General features: G+C 43.1%; 1 protein-coding gene across 1 annotated transcript in view; it reads left to right on the top strand.

Annotated features, from left to right (window-relative positions):
• Positions 1–16,184, top strand: part of SLC29A3 (solute carrier family 29 member 3) — a 54,659-nt gene extending 38,475 nt beyond the window's left edge. Inside the window, exons 3-6 of the mRNA XM_026713535.2 lie at positions 2,346–2,428; positions 7,151–7,377; positions 10,110–10,272; positions 13,295–16,184. Coding sequence (XP_026569320.1) covers positions 2,346–2,428; positions 7,151–7,377; positions 10,110–10,272; positions 13,295–13,955 — 1,134 coding nt within the window. The 3' untranslated portion in view covers positions 13,956–16,184. The remainder of the gene's footprint in view (positions 1–2,345; positions 2,429–7,150; positions 7,378–10,109; positions 10,273–13,294) is intronic.
• The last annotated feature ends 435 nt before the right edge of the window (positions 16,185–16,619 follow it).

Here is a 16,619-nt window from a genome sequence, read left to right as displayed (position 1 = left end):
TTTGGATGGATGGATGGATGGATGGATGGATGGATGAATGGATGGATAGTGTGTGTGTGTGTGTGTGTATTACATGCAAGATTATAAATGATTGTTTGATAGCAATTGTCCTTGATCTCTGAAACAGTATTCAAAGTCTGTCAATTGCTTTTTCTTTCACCCTTTTCTGTTGCACAAAAACCAAATGTTATTGAGATTTGCAGCCATTGGAGATGGGAAGTTGACTCTTCCGATCCTCCACCATTATCATCAAGAGTGGAGCTCAGTTTGAAGGGGATATTCATTCATTCATTCATACATATGTACATACATACAATTTCTAGGTCACCCAATCTCAATCACTCCAGGTAGCTTTACCTTCTGGTAATGGCCACAGAAGGGGACTTTTTCAAGGATATCATGGCTTTAGTGAGAAGGGTTATACTCCCTCCTCAACACAATATAATCTTCATGGCAATCAAGTGGGCACATCTGTAAAGAAATTCACAAAAACAAAAGACATTTACTGCATGTTTCCTCAATAAATAAGAGGAAGTTTGCCTCTGAGAGTCTTAAAGCATTGAATTATTCACATTAACTACTGTCTGTGATTCGATGTTTGAATATAGTTCTGAATGCAGCTTCAGAACTTCCTGGAGGAAAAGTAAGTTTATTCCAAGCCAATCCCAATGTTAGCAGAATGGCCCCCTCCCCCCCCCCCCATCTGTAGATCCCCATTGTAGTCTCAATGCCGGGGATTCACATAGTATGCATTACTGGTCACGGGAATGAGAAGTTCTCCTTTTTCAGTTGTGTTGCACACAGTCACATGATTGACATTCTACCCAACACCCTATGAATAGTTACTTGGAGGTAGCAGGCGTGCTTCTCAGCTAGAGGTTGGTGGTTTGATCGTTGTGCAACCTCTGCAGTTTCTTGCATTTCTTGGGTCCCGTGGCTTTGGTTTGTGACGGGGAGTTCTGGGCGGAGGTCATAACAGAATAACAGATTTGCAAAGGGACCTTGGAGGTCTTCTAATCCAGACTCCTGCTCAAGCAGAAGACCGTGTATCAGGGGGGTCAGACTCGATTTCATTGAACGCCGCATCAGGGTTGTGTTTGACCTCAGGGAGGTGGAGTGGGCGTGGCCAGGGTGGGTGTCATTCATGTCAGCACTCTGCCAGTGAAAACGGGCTCCCGAGCTCCATTTTTGGCTGCGATGGCCTCCTGCAGCCCTCTGCTGGTGAAAATGGAGCTCCGGGGGAGGGGGAACTGGTGTGTGGCCCTCTCGAACTCTGTTTTTGTTGGCAGAGGCACTGCAGGCCAATTCATCACTGTTTCCAGGGTTGGCCCCCCAGGCCAAATCTAAGCACCTCATGGGCTGGATCCAGCCTCTGCCCCTTGAGTTTGACAACCCAGCCTGTCAGCTTTGGAAGCCATATTGAGACCCTTCCACACTGCCACCTTCATGAGCCCTGGGAAAAGGGGAAAGGGGAATTTCTCCAAGTTGGGATGGATGGTGATTGGGGCATGTGACGGGATGACGGGTGCACGGGGTGGATTTGTCGTTTTTACTTATTGCAAGGAAGCCTGGACCTTTCAGATTCGGGATTCCCCAGATATGCCAGTTTACTATCCAGTTAAACAGAACTTTGGAGAAGATGTGTGTCTCAAGAGTTATTTATTGGAGTGGAGGGTTTTCTGGAATGCTGATACCTGCCCTGTATCATTCTGGGCAAATGGCACCAAGCCAACGAACGACCCAGAGGGACTTGAACCCACAATCCCCAGCTCCAGAGGCTGATGCCTTATCCATTAGGCCAGTGGTCCCCAACCTTTTTTGTGCCACGGCCCGGTACTGGCATCACAAAATGATCCGTGGCCCGGTACTGGCATCAGCACGCATGACAAGGCAAGGCGAGCCGAGCGACCAGCCAGCCAGCTGTCCCCCGCTTCTCCCTGCCACCTTCAACTCCTCCTTTGTACCTTTGTCGATGGGCTTCGGGACAGTCGCTCGGCTCGCCTTGCCTTGGGTGCTGAAAGAATCCTCACGCCTTAGTTTCGTTCGAAGCCCCCCCCTTCAGTGAAACTAAGGTGCGAGGATTCCTTCAGGACCCAAACGCCGCTTTCCAACCGGAAAAGCTCACCCGGAAGCACTTTCTCATCAAACAAGATGGCGGCGCCCAGCAAACCGGCGGCCCGGTAGGAAATGTTCCACTGACGGGTACTGGTCCGCGGCCCGGTGGTTGGGGACCCTTGCATTAGGCCACTGGGCCCCTCATGCCTTTGTCCCTTTTGCAGCACAATTTCTAAAGTTCTGTTTTGATGCTTTTTGCTTCTTTTTTTTTTCCCCCTCCTTCCTCCTAGAATTTCTTTGAAAGCTACATTTCTGTGGCTTCCACTGTGCCTTCGGTCCTGAGCTTGATTGGGAACTTCCTGCTAGTCAACAAGTAAGTGTGATTGCATTAGTGGCCTTACTTTTCCCTCCTCCCCTCTGTCCTGCCTCCTCTGGCCTTGGCTATGCCATGTGCCTCCCCGGGCTGCAGCATTAACACAGCAGTGACTTTAAAAGTCAGGCTAAAAACTCTTGATGAGAAAATGGGCTTACCCCCCAAAAAATCCTCTGCCACAACAGCAAAACTTCTCAAAGTCATAGCGTGTCCTAAATTAAGACAGACCGTATCCAAAATTGTCTAGATGATCATTTTTACTAGGTTAATGGAGGCTGCTCCAAACAGATGTTCTCCAGGGGAACTACAATTCATCACGCTGGGCAATATCATTGGGAAGGATTGTTAAATGTATGGAAAAGATGAGAATCAGCAAGAACTTAGCAAAGAAGGCAGTGGCCTCAAAATTCAACAGCTCTACGCTGGGCAAAGGGGAAGGAGAGAAAAGCTGGAAGCGAGGTCAAGATCTCCTTGCGGACTTAGCTGTCTGCAGTGGCATGGAACTCAGAAGAAGTCTTGAGTGCTACTTCAATGGCAACGGACTATTTGAAGACGGCATAGTTGCTAGCCGTGCAGGTTTGCCTCTCTCACATGTGAAATGAAAGTAGGTCACTGTTTTCGAAGGAGAAGGTGGGATGGAGAGACCAGCACTTCTCTAGTATCCTGGTTCTTGCCTGATCCTTGTGCTTTGCAACTTGAAAGGGGGAATGTACAGGATAGCGCAGGAAAAGGGATGTGGAAAAAAAAAAGGTACAAAACCCATAGGCTTCAAACGTCTCGGGATTGAGAATTCTATATGAAGCCCCACAATCCCCTTTTCCATTTCTTTTCTTGCTTTTTTTCTTTCAAATGCAGAGAGCTCTGACGCCACTAAGTTACATTTTGGTGTGAGAATTCTTATCTGCTCAGAAGGACAATCCAAGCCCCACCTTTTAAAATGTCCTAAGGTGTGTTCTAAAGCAGAGGTATCAAACTCGATTTCATTGAGGGCCGCATCCGGATTGTGTTTGACCTCGGGTGGAGGAGGGGCAGAGTGGGCGTGGCCAGCTTGACGTCACTCTTGTCGGGGGCGGCCCAAGCGCTTTGCCAGTGAAAACGGGCTCCGGAGCTCCATTTTTGGCTGCAACGGCCTCCTGCAACCTGTGTATGGCCCTCCTGATCTCTGTTTTTGCTGGCAAAGGGTGGCCCCGTGGGTCAGATCTAAGCACCTCACAGGCTGGATCTGGCCCCCCAGGCCTTGAGTTTGACCCCCCCCCTGTTCTACAGGGATACCGGTCACTTAAGTGAGAAAATGTTGGGATTTGATAGATGATCCCATTAGTTATCGGCTTAAGGTCTCTGATCTATTTCAGTTTAAAGCCCAGTCATTTTCTTGCGGCCTTGCCTATTCCCAGATCTAAAACTCTGGAGTTGTGGGTAATTATAATTCAGAACATCTGCAGGGCACTGGGTTCAGGAAAGTTGCCCTTCAACGATTCATTCTGGCAATTCTTTTCTTGGACTTATTACTTTGCTTGCCATATGCAGACTTTGTGTACGTTCAATAAATTGAGGGTAGGCTTGGCAGGACATTAAAAGCAGGCATATCCAACCTTTCTGGCTTTGAGGACCAGTACGGAAGGAAGAGGGGATGGTTCTGTGCAAGCAGTGCGCGTGTGCATTTACACAAGCAGTGGGTGCACACGCCTGCCGCTTGTGCAAATGGAGTTGCACATACTTGTCTGCTGCTTGCACGGCCCAGTTCTGAATGGGCTGTGTGGCCCAGTACTGGGCCATGGCCCAAGGGTTAAAGGACACTTCTGTCTTTTTTAAACTATCGTCACCTATCACTGAGCGAACTGGACAAACTTCCCCTAGAGCTCCACTCCTTCTGGGTGGAAATCCTTAGTTCTTGACTGCAGTGCTTCTCAACCTTGGTGGCTTTCAGAGGTGCAGACTTCAAATCCCAGAATTCCCCGGCCAGTCGAGGAATTCTGGGAGTTGAAGTCTACACTTCTTTAAGCTGCCAAGGTGAAGAAACATTGCCATCCCGAAAGGCATCTTGGTTTCTGGTCCTCTGAGCAGGGGTGATATTCAGCCGGTTCTGACCAGTTCTGGAGAACCAGTAGCAGAAATTTTGAGTAGTTCAGAGAACCTGCAAAACCCACCTCTGACTGGCCCCGCCCCCATCTATTCTCTGCCTCCCATTGAGTCCCAGCTGATCGGCTGGGTCTTCTTTTGTTGCCCTGCCCAGGAGAACGGAGCTGGAAAGCAGGTTAGTGGGGTGGGGAGGGAATGGGGATTTTGCATATCCTTCCCCTGTCATGCCCACCAAGCCACGCCCACAGAGTAGGCGAGTACTAGTAGTAAAAAAAAATTGAATCCAATCGCTGCCTCTGAGGTTCCGGGAAGGACACTTAATACTGTATTTTTCCACATCTTTACAGAATAATTGATTGACACAATAAAGGCGTGATATACTTACTGAAGCCTAGGAATTTTATACTGGAGAAAGTCCTCACTTAAATGGCATTCTCTGTCAAAAATGCCCCCATTATTTTTGTTATACTGTGACTATCCTTATTTGTAGAATTCCTTCAATGGAGAATTAAATTATCTGCCCAAATTCCATGAAGTAAAGCTGATCCAGAGACCCGGAACATCTTATATATTCCCTAGCTTGGGAATCCCATTTCGCAAAACCCATTATGCTTAATGCCTTACATTTTAAACATAGCATTCATTTATCTTCGGCACATTGTTGATTCTGCCGAGTGGTGCATCCATAATCAATAAGTGTTTTATTATGCTAAGTTTTCAGCATCATAAATACACATGAGCCTGGCTTGCATTTATGGAAATTCCCAGGAAAATTGGTTCCCCGTAGCTTGATTGCCTCCAGAGATTAACTTATGACTGCTCCATGCTCCGTCCTCCTTAAGGCGCTCTGTGATCATTAAAATGTGGCAATAGGTCTGAACTGGATCTCAGGTCTAACTTTATTTTGCAGGATTAAGGTGAGGAAAAAACTGAGAGGACCTGGGTTGTCCATTAGCATGTCTTTTTGCCCAGGAATAATTAATTTTGTTTGCTTGTTGTACTTCCTTAAAGCTATTTGTTCAAACAGATAGGGTTTGTCGAAAGACGTAGGGTTAGGCAGGCAACATTTCTAGTTTTTGCAGTCTCGTGGCATGAAAACATACTTAGGATCCCAACTGAGTCCAGTTGCTAAGAAAGGCACCATTGTTAAATGTGTCTTCCCCATTTTATGACCTTTTTTTGCCAGAGCTCTTAAGTTGTTAAGTAAATTATATGGTTTCCTTCTTTGAGTTTGCTTGTTGGAAGCTAGCTGGGAAAGTTACAAATGATGACAGTGCAGTGGCCATAAATACATGCCAATTGCCGCCTGCCCAAATTTTGACCGTGGGGATGCTGCAACGATCATAAGTTTTCAAACTAGTTGTAAGTCCCTTTTTGTAACTTTGAGTGGTCACTAAGCGAATGGTTGTAAGTCGAGGACCATCTTCAAACATTGATAGATATAAACCACATACACCAAAGCTCTATTATTCTAAATCATTTTCCAGATAGGTCTTTTCTTTTTTCTTTTTCTTCTTATTGTCATTCTACTTTCATTTTCGTTTCTTTCCTCTCCTGTCCATTTCCCCCTGGATCCACTTTGGACAGTACTGCCCAAGATGATCTTTTCCACATTTAGGACTTCCTAACTGGGATTTCTTCTTTCTAGCTGTTTAACTTCTTTTAAGTGTTTTGAAAATTTTCACTGGGAAAAGCAGCAGCACATATGTAGAAGCTAAGAATGTTTAATTTGTAGAGAAGGACATTTAATTTGCAGTACAAAGGCTGCATTCAGTCATTTGGCATTTCTTAATTAAGCATATGAAAGAGAAAATCTGTGGGCTGTTTATCCATGGCATCTAATTTCTTAGCCTTTTTGTCCTACCACATTCAGCCTCATTCAAGAACCTTTTCCTTTCTACCCTGTATCTTTCCCAGGATAAAAATTTAATACTTCTGTTAGCTTCTGAATAGCACAGAGGTCTTCAGTGAAAAGACACATGTTCTGACCTGATAACAGAACTGGAACCAAGCAATTTTTGGTTGGTTGGCTTCTTTTGTCAGAGATGCTCGCTACTTATTTGATTATGGTGCTGTAATTCTTCAAGATCTGTGTCAGGATTCCGGCAGTTGCCCTAATTAAATCATGAGCCTCGAGCCAAACTTCAAAACCTATAATGAATTTATTAGGAGCAAACATGTCAGCAGGACCTGGTTGAAGCCGATTCTGAGACAGGTAATTCACTGTCACCCTTGACCCTGGTTTCCCCCCACCGCTTTGGGTGCATCATAATTTATATTCTCCAAGAAAACATGTCCATAGCCAAGAGTCATCAATCATGTTCTCCAATGAGAGATTTGCGCAGCAGAAACTAGTCGCCTAGTTACAATCTTGCAAGTTATGAATGGAATGCACTTGTGATTCCAAACTGCTGCACTGCTCTTTCTAACTCCTTCCTCCCCACTTTCTGTTGGCAGCTATAAAACGAGCATAGAAATGTTTTATGAGTTGACAATCTGTTCATATCCATTAATTTCTCCCCTGGCCATTTCAAAGCAAAGGAGCTTTTACTGAGGTATAAATATAATCTCAGGACTGGGGAGAATCTTAGGGGAGGTTTGTTAAGAGACCACCCACCAACTCATTTGTTTCTTTTTTTCCAGGGTTTCTGTCAACGTCCGAATACTCTCCTCCTTGGCTGTCATGCTGGCCAGTTTTCTGGTGATTACAGTGCTGGTCAAAGTGGACACTTCAGCTTGGACACTGTGGTTTTTTATCATCACCGTTGTTTGTGTGGCCGTCATCAGCAGTGCTGCCACCATCTTCATCAGTAGCATCTTTGGCTTGTCAGGATCTTTTCCCATGAGGAATTCCCAGGCACTGATTTCAGGTTTGCTGTTAGTTTTTTCTTTTTAAAAAAATATGCTTAAATAGATTGATTATTATAGGAGCTTGGTGGGATTCTTCTAGTACTGTGTCCTGTGGTGATAGTTGGATTAACATTTGCACTGAGGGTTTTGTCCATGTGAGATGATGTGACAATTATTTCAATCTCTGTGACCTTTTTTTAACCTAGTGTGATGACCCGGGGCGTGGCACAAAGGCAAAACAGTCACATAAGTAAGAAAAGTCCCTTTAATACCTACAGCTTTGCCCCCAATGCCCAGGTTACTTTCAGCTGGAGAAAAAACTCTCCCAAGAATAGTCTTTAAGTGGAGGAAATTCCATCCAAGAACAAAGTACATACAACCTGTAATAAAAATCCACACAAACCACGCTGCAGCAATTAACTGGACAGGGTAGGATAAGGAATTGCAGATTTCAAAGGCCAACAAAACACACACAGTTGGGAAGATACCAGGAACCCAGATAAGCCTCGACAAAACAAGATAATACACAATTTGTTTCCAACAAGTTTTGGTGCGCAAACTCCCTTTTTAAACACTGGGTTCCCAGCTTCAGCTAATGAAGGGAATCAGGGCCCTTTCCTCCACCGTAAGCCACACAACTCACGTTGCTCCATTCTCTGTTCCTCCCTGCATGCCCTAGGATGAAGAGGGGCTGGATCTTCCTCTGAATTCCCTCTGCCTTGCTCTACCTCTCCCCTGCTCTGCCCAGCAGAACTGTGCCCTTCCCCAATTACTTCCACAGCCAATGGAGCCACACTCCCACTCCCTGTCAGCTGCTCGGCCTCCTGCTCAGAATCGGATTCCGACAGGTGCATGACACCTAGATGACTTGTGCAATAGAATGAAGGGATGTTTAAAATAAAATTTATGTTAAGAGGTCATCTTTTTCTTTATTCTTACTCTCTCATTCTGTGCCATTTCTTCTGGGGCGGTTTAACTGTTTTTACAGGTATGGGTAGTCCTCAACTCATGGCTGTAATGGAGCCTGCCATTATGATGGTTGTTAAGTGAGGCACCCATGTAATCGCCTCAGGGCTTTGGGATTCTATGGGAGGCCTTGTGCACCCCCTGGTCCACCCGCCTCAGACCTCCCAAAGCCTTCTTCACCCCCTGAGGTACCCTGTGCTCCTCTTTGCCCCTCTTGGAGTCCCAAGCGGGCCTTGGGCTTGCTAACCAGATCACCACAGGTACCCTGTAGGTTGTGTGGTACCCTCTGAGAAGCAGGTGCAATTTCAGAGCAGCCACAACTCATTGCGGTCACTCCCAAAATGGCGCCCACTTCGTGGATTGAGCCACATGGCCTAGGGATGGCGACGGGCAGAATGACCTGCTCTCCTTCACCGGCATGCTCTCCAAAGCTTCCAGAAGGAGATCTACAGTAAAAGGTGAGCGACTGGAGCGGGGCAAGAAGGTGTGGGACCTGGCAGGGGAGGTCCCTGCAGTGGGTCATAAGGGCTTATCCACCCAAATTTTGTTCACGTGACTATGGGGCACTGCAGGAACCATAACTTCAAAACCAAGTCATAAGTATTTTGGAGGGAGGTGGATATAACTTTGAACAGTCACTAAAGGCCAGTCCTCATCCAAAGACTGACTACCTGCACTGAAAGAAAACATTTGCATTCAGCTCCGTATTTGTTTATATTTTGAGGTGGTGGTGGGGGGAAACTTGAAGCTTTTCATTGTCTTATTTGGTATTCACATTAACTCTCATCTCCATAACTGATGAGTTCCAAGTTTGCAGGTATAAATGATGAGTCCCCTTGAGGTTTATCAAGGATGGATGGCACTGGAAATGCAATCTGAGAATTTAAAAAATGTGGGGGAAGAAAGGAAAAGACAAAAATCAATACAGAGATTTTTTTAATTTTAATTTTTTTACTTTTGTTCCTGGATGGCAGAAACAAATGTAGTTAAGGTTGAGCTTGGTGGAGATTTTCACCACAACTCTTTTTGGAAGCCTTCCAACATTTAATCATACATTATCATGAATTTATATATATATTTAACATGTTGAGCTCTTGGTTATCTATCACTTTCCTTTACAGATTTGTCACCCAAATATGGCTGGTAATCTCAAGATTTTGAAAGTAATGTTGCCTTTTTATTTCCCCAGAAATAGTTTTTTTCCAGTCTCCTCAGAGGTGATTTTTGAAATTCCCACAAGATTCAAAAATAGTTTGCTTTTTATAGCTAGGGAGTTCCACTACTCTGGTAACAGATAAATTATCTTACTTTTTGATATATTTAATCCCTCTACATATGTTAGCTGGGGTTAAAAGCAACATTAGTTAATGTGTGCATGTTTTCATTACTCAAATTGTACAGTTGTTGTTTATGCATGTGTGTATGTGCCACCTTGCTGATGAGCAATTAAGAAAAGTGTATGAACTTAAAAATCACCTTACATCCACATTTATGGAGTGACAAGGGAACACACAGTATAGTAAATTGGAACAAAAGAAAGTACACAAATTCATTATGGGCATAATAAATTAAAACTTCCGAATTCCAGGCAAAATGGATCAAAACTGGGATTATCGTTTCTAGCTCCATTTCAATCTCTTGCTCCTCGATTTCATCGTCTCCAGTTTGGCTGCCAAGCAGACTCTCATTCAACACGTTTCGTTTTGGACTAACCCAGCATTGTCTGGAACTTATTTCATTGACCTTTGCTCCTCTTCTTCCTCATCCCCACACCCTCATCACATAGGTCAGGCCATGGGAGGAACGGTGAGTGCCTTGGCCTCAGTGGTGGATCTGGCAGCAGCATCAGAAGTCACAAACAGCGCTCTGGCCTACTTCCTGTTCGGGGATGTCTTCATTGTTTTGTGCATTGTGATGTATCTGATTCTTCCCAAGCTGGAGTATGCCAGGTAACAACCATTGTCCTGTGAGATCTTTAATCAGCCGGATGTTTAAGGATTCAGCTCTGGATGTCACGAGGCTGCCTTTTCATGAAAGCCCTTCCTATTATAGCTAGGGAAAGTGTTAGGCAGTACCTCTGCTGCTTCTGTTTCCCTTTGCTCTCCTCAGGCAGATCAATGCAATCTTGGAATGAAAATCCATGATATATTACAAGTTGTATTCTTTCCTTTTTCTTCCCCAACCCAAAAAAACCCAGATCCACACAATCTGGTAGGGATACAGTGTCAGTATAAAACGAACCCCAGTTTCAGTGTCGATTGTGTTCCTGATGGTAGGCGTAGCCACCAGTCTTAAAACTCTGGAGCACCGTCTGTCTGGGTCTTCTAACAGAACTTGGATTTGGCTTTTATAGATCGGCTGTTATCTTTCTTCCCTGAGCAAGGAGGAAAACCTAGCCATCCTTAACTGGTCTTGGAAGCTAAACACATTTAGCTCTGGTTAGTTATTTTGATAAAGGACCATGAAAGTATTCCACAGCTGTGGGATTGAACTAGAAAGTTGGCGGGGGGAAAAAACGCGTTGAAAAGAACGGAAAACTACTTTTCAAGGCTGCCAAGGAAAGGATGCAGATTAAGTGCCAGGATTGGAGCTAGATTCGAGGATGACTTTTCTCTTTTTTTTCTTTTTTAATTATCCTTGTTGCTACTATTGATTTGTTTGCAGTGTAACATGGTTGGCAGCTTTTTCTTAAGGCCTCTTTCTGAGGTCTTTTCTGGCACCTTTTCCAGAATTTGAAAATAACAACTTCATGGTCTTTCACAGCAATTGAGCAACTCAGTTGAATTTGATTACCGTCCAATCCATGGTTCTTCAGATCTTATAAATTCTGTGTGCCATAATTCATAATCAGTTTGCCCAAGAAGACATCAATTTGAATTATAGTCCCACACACTAAGGTTAGACAAAATTGTTCTCTGAAGTGGTATGGAAAGCATTTCAAACTTCCTCTGTAATTTGGCAAAAAAGCAATATTTTCTCACGGATTAAGATCCGTGCAATGCTTCTGTCAAAGTTTTATTCTTTAGATATAATTTTAAACTTGGACATGCTGTGAAAATAGTTCCCCAAAGTTGTGGTAGTCTGTTCTTAAATAAGTAAAAGGTTGAAGGGTTTTCCCCTTCTCATCCATGAAAAAGCAGTTTTGTAATTTGGGAGAGACTTAAGAAGTATCATGAAGGCTTCTGTAGAATCCAGTTTCCTACTTGGTCCAAAGAGTTAAATTAAAGCAAACCCCAAACATGGCAGTCCACTCTGCATGAAAACATCCAGCAAAGTAGAACATCCGACCTCTTTGGTAATTGGTTCCTTTGTTAAATTGTTCTTCCTGTTAGGTAGTTTTCTGCTGAATTCCGCCTTCCTGAAACATGTCATGTCCTCCATTAGAGATGAGATCAAGAACAGCCGTAGAGCTGCAGAATTTGTAAGTCACTAATATTGAGTACTGGCTCAATAGCAATAACTGCAACAGGGAGTCCGAGCGGACAACCTCTTAAATATGAGCCAGCAGTGTGCTGCAGCTGCTAAAAAGCCAACACAGTCCTAGGCTGCATTAACAGAGGGATGGAATCAAGATCACATGAAACGTTAGTACTGTTTTGTAAGGCACTAACTGATACTCATGCTTCGTGACAAAACTTCGTTATTGGACTATGCAGGAGAAATTGGTTCACCATCTGTTGGCTCAGTGGTGGTCGGTGATTGAGGCACATAAGGGAATATCACTCCCGCTGCCTTGAGTCTGGAAGCAGTTCCATAGGTGGAAGGTGTAGACATTTTGGTGAGGAACTGACGTTTAGTACTGTAAGGAGCCCCAGACTGCTCCTGAGTGAAGGAGTGGAATGTCTGCCAATTTGAACTGAGGTAACAGAATGTGAGGTAACTGGCAGTTGGAACAGAGCTCTTTTCAGGTGGGGAGGGGGAGTAGAACTCCTTAGCATCAGAGCGTGTTAATTACTGTATAAGAAATAGTAATGCGCTGATGGTCATTTCAAAAAATCCTTTCTCAGCTAGCACCTAGAAGCCAAGAGGAACATACATGCCAAATTTCAAGTTTGTGGGCTTTATGGTTCTTTGTTCGGGTATTTTCCCACATCATTGTAGTTGTGCTTTTAAAGTTGTAGCAACGTTTCGGCAGAATCTCATCTGCCATCATCAGGCTTCTGTATTGTGTTCGTCTACGTTGCTACAACTTTAAAAGCACAACTATAATGACGTGGGAAAATACCCGAACAAAACTGAATACCATAGATAGATAGATAGATAGATAGATAGATAGATAGATAGATAGATAGATAGATAGATAGATAGATAGATAGATGATAGATAGATAGATAGATAGATAGATAGATAGATAGATAAGACTACACATGGAATATTGCATCCAATTTTGGTTGCCACAATATAAAAAAAGATGCTGAAACTGTGAAAAGAGGACAGAGAAGAGCAACAAAGATGATTAGGGGACTAGGGGTGGGTGACATGATAGCAGTGTCCCAATATTTAAGGGGCTGCCACAAAGAAGAGGGGGAGGGGGGGTCAACCTATTTTCCAAAGCACCAGAAAGCAAGACAAGAAACAATGGAGGGAAACTAATCAAGGAGAGAACTTAGAACTAAGGAGAAGTTTCCTGTTGCAATTTACCCTTGGAACGTCCTGCCTACGGAAGTTGTGGGTGCTCCACCGCAGGAGGCTTTTAAGAAGCGGCTGGACAGCCATTTGTCCAAAATAGTCTTGGCTCTCCTGCTTGAGCAGTGGGTTGGACTAGAAGACCTCCAAGGTCCCTTCCAAACTCTGTTATTCTATTACAGAATGAGGAGTAACTGAACGACTGAACCAACAGCAACATGAACCAATGAGCTCCTTTCCATCCCCTAATTTTCCTATCTCGATTTCAGTTTTGATTTTTCTGTTGGTTTGCTTCTCTCTGACTATTTTCCCCCTCTTCCCCCCCCTCCCCCCATCCTTTTTCAGGTATTATACTGCAACGTTCTCACCAAATGCTTTGCCCGGCAGTTGCTTGGAGGAAGAGGACATGGCAGCAGATAATCCCAGCCCGCTCTTGCCAAACAGAAACTATACGGATGAAATCCCTCCTCTGTGGCTCATCTTGCAGAAGATCGGCATGTTAGGTTTCTGCGTCTTCTATGTCTACTTCATCTCGATCACCATTTTCCCTGCGGTCTCGTCCAGCATCGAGTCTGTAAACAAGTTCTCAGGGAGCCCGTGGACAAATAAATACTTCACACCTCTCACTAGTTTCCTTCTGTACAATTTTGCTGACTGGTGCGGACGGCAGATCACCGCGTGGGTCCAGGTTCCTGGACCACAAAGCAAGTGGCTACCAACCATGGTTCTGCTGAGAACTTTGTTCATCCCCGTTTTCATGTTATGCAACTTTCAGCCTCGCGCGCACATTGCAAAAGTCGCCTTTGCCCATGATGTGTACCCGATGGTGTTTATCGTGGCCCTAGGACTCAGCAATGGCTACCTGAGCACATTATCGATTATATATGGTCCCAAAGTCACTTTGAAGGAACTGTCGGAGGCAGCGGGAGTGTTGATGATGCTCTTCATGCAGGTGGGGTTAGCTCTAGGATCAGGTTTCTCCGTTCTTGTTGTCCATCTCATATAGATGGGAGATTTCAAGCCACTTTTGGAACGTCGCTTCCACAAGGACATTGCGAAAAAAAAGGCAAACAGCAAACACGGGCCTATCACTGAAATATTCCAATTCTTTTTCTGGCCTTTGGTTGTGCAGAAAAAGCTCGGAGAAACACCACGAAATGCAGAAGTGAAATTCAAAAGTATTATTGAAGGTCTCGGTTGTATGCTTTTCTTTTTTTGCAAATGAGGTTTTATTTAGCAATACGACTCATGTATCTTCGCAGGATTATAACATGGAAGCTCTTGTGTTTTTCCTAGGGAGATGAAGGAATTACATTCTAGTTTCCAATGTCCTTACTAACATCCATCCTTTAAATTATTCAAAATAATATACATCCATTTGGAGAATTCTGCAAAGGGATCAATAACTCACTGACTACCTTTCAGTGTACGTTTCACATGGCCTTTCTTAAGAGAAATATGCCTGTAGTACAGTGTCTGTTAAACAGTTTAAAAATATAACAAATGCAGATCAAATAAGAAGGATTCCCAACAGCTTTTCATATGAAGGGTAGCTGAGAAATAATTTTGGTTGAGGAACACGTACCCTTAACCAATAAATCTTTGCTGCATATTTTTCAAGGGTAAATTTACAAGAGTGAGTGCCAAATGATATTAAAATGGGACCAACCAGGATTTTTCATTCATTCTACCCTTACATGCCACCCTTATGTATCCTGGATGAAATTGATAGGAATTGTAGTATATGCAATACACACACACACACACACGCATGCGCACACACACATATCATTGGACAAGAACATTAGCACATCAGACATTAGGAACTTCCTTTAATGTCAGTTGTTGTTAGATTCATTTCTATTTTGCAATCTGGCTGTTGTGAAACTCTGCTATTCAGAAAAGAGGACCACAACACAACGTGACTTAATCAAATTAAGGCATCGGGTAGTAGATTTGCTACTTTGCTATTAATTTTTACTTATTTAAGGCTAAAAATAGCATTTATTTTGACATTGAAGTGTAATCCTTTACAGAACCTAAGTAGGGCAAGCAGATTGCAAACATCTGAATGACCACTGAATAACAGCAAAGAATTAGTGTTTTCTATGTCTGTTTGCTGCCATCTCATGTTCATTCAGGGGTTTGCAGACCAGATGGGAGTAATGCTATCTTAAGTTCCTTTGATGGCATATATTTCATTTTTACATTCTTGAGTAAGCATTAAGCAATAAAAGCACTTTCTTTGGATTTCACTACATACGCTTTTTCACACATTGTAATTTCTGATGAATATTACATTTGTGTATAGAGGAAAAGTCACTCTGTATAATGGCCAGTGTCTCTGGAAATTCTCAGTCATCCAGATCATGGTTGTCCCAAAGGTGATTTTTCAAAAGGCAACTCGACTTTCTTTGTTTCTGCTTGAAGATATTCCACTTCTCATCCAAGAAGCTTCTTCAGTTCTGGCTGAACTGAAGGAGAATGAGAAGCGAAACGTCTTCAAGCAAAAACAAAGAAAGTCCAGTTGCCTTTTGAAAAAGCACCATTGGTACCACAATGGCCAGTGTAACAAATCTAGAAGCTTCTATCAGCCTGGAAAGAAAAATGATTGTGCTGATCAGATTTGATGATATATACAGTCAATATCCTTGTATGAAATCTGCATGTGTGAAGTAAGTGGATTGGATGATTGAGGAAAATGTGAAGCATCGTTTTTAATATAGGTCTGTAGTCATGAAGTATAATTTCTGTCCCGTTTTCTTCCTAAAACCTGTCTACAGAGATTTTTGACCATGCAAATTTTACACAAATGCATCCAACTTCTAAAAGAACAATATAATCTCAGTGGCATCTTGCCACCACCTCATCTAGACTTCGCACAATCAGATCTTTCCAGATATGTGAGGTTTGTAAATCCATGAGTTGCAGCTTGCATAATTCTCTATAAGGTCAGTAGCCCGGTACATCTGGAGGACAATACAGTGTGGAAAGCTGATGTAAACGATGCTTTGTGTAAGATTCTATTGTCTAGCTTGTTTGTAAATGCACTCGTCTCTTTTTCAGTTTTGGAGCTTGCATTGGAAATGTATTTCTACCCCATTGGTCAAGATTTAATTTTTTGGGGGGGAGGGGGAGGAATTGTTAATTCCAAAACATGGTACAATATAATGTAAGTCTGGGGGCTGGTATGTTTGTTGTGATATAACAAGTATTGAAAAGATTTTAAACTGGTCGTCTTGTTGTCTTTTCCCTTATTTATTTAATTTATTTTATTAGATATATATGAAAGAATATAGAAATAGGAAATAATAAGCTGACATGATTGAGTACATGATTGAGTTCCCAAAGTGAGCATCCGTGATTAAGTTTAGGTTCACTAGTAATGCATACCGAGTCTAGCTGAATAAGTATTTAAAAATAAATATGCCCAGATGTGAATAGAATATTTACTAGGCGTATGATGGAGGAGAAACAGCTGTATGGTTTGTGATAGGTTTTGCATAAACTCTGGAAATTGTAAGCGAATACAATTAGAAAATCTTTTGCTCTCTGCTATCGGGATTTATGACATTGGCAGAGTAGTTTTAAATAGTCTCAACTTTCATTAGCTTTTCCATTCAGAAAACCGCAAAGAGCAGGAATGGAAGAATAGCCTTGATGGATAATA

The sequence above is a fragment of the Pseudonaja textilis genome, chromosome 4, assembly GCF_049901715.1.
Source record: "Pseudonaja textilis isolate UNSWEBS1 chromosome 4, rPseTex1.2, whole genome shotgun sequence".
Taxonomy (NCBI): Eukaryota; Metazoa; Chordata; class Lepidosauria; order Squamata; family Elapidae; genus Pseudonaja; species Pseudonaja textilis.
This window is presented reverse-complemented; position numbering and strand designations above follow the sequence as displayed.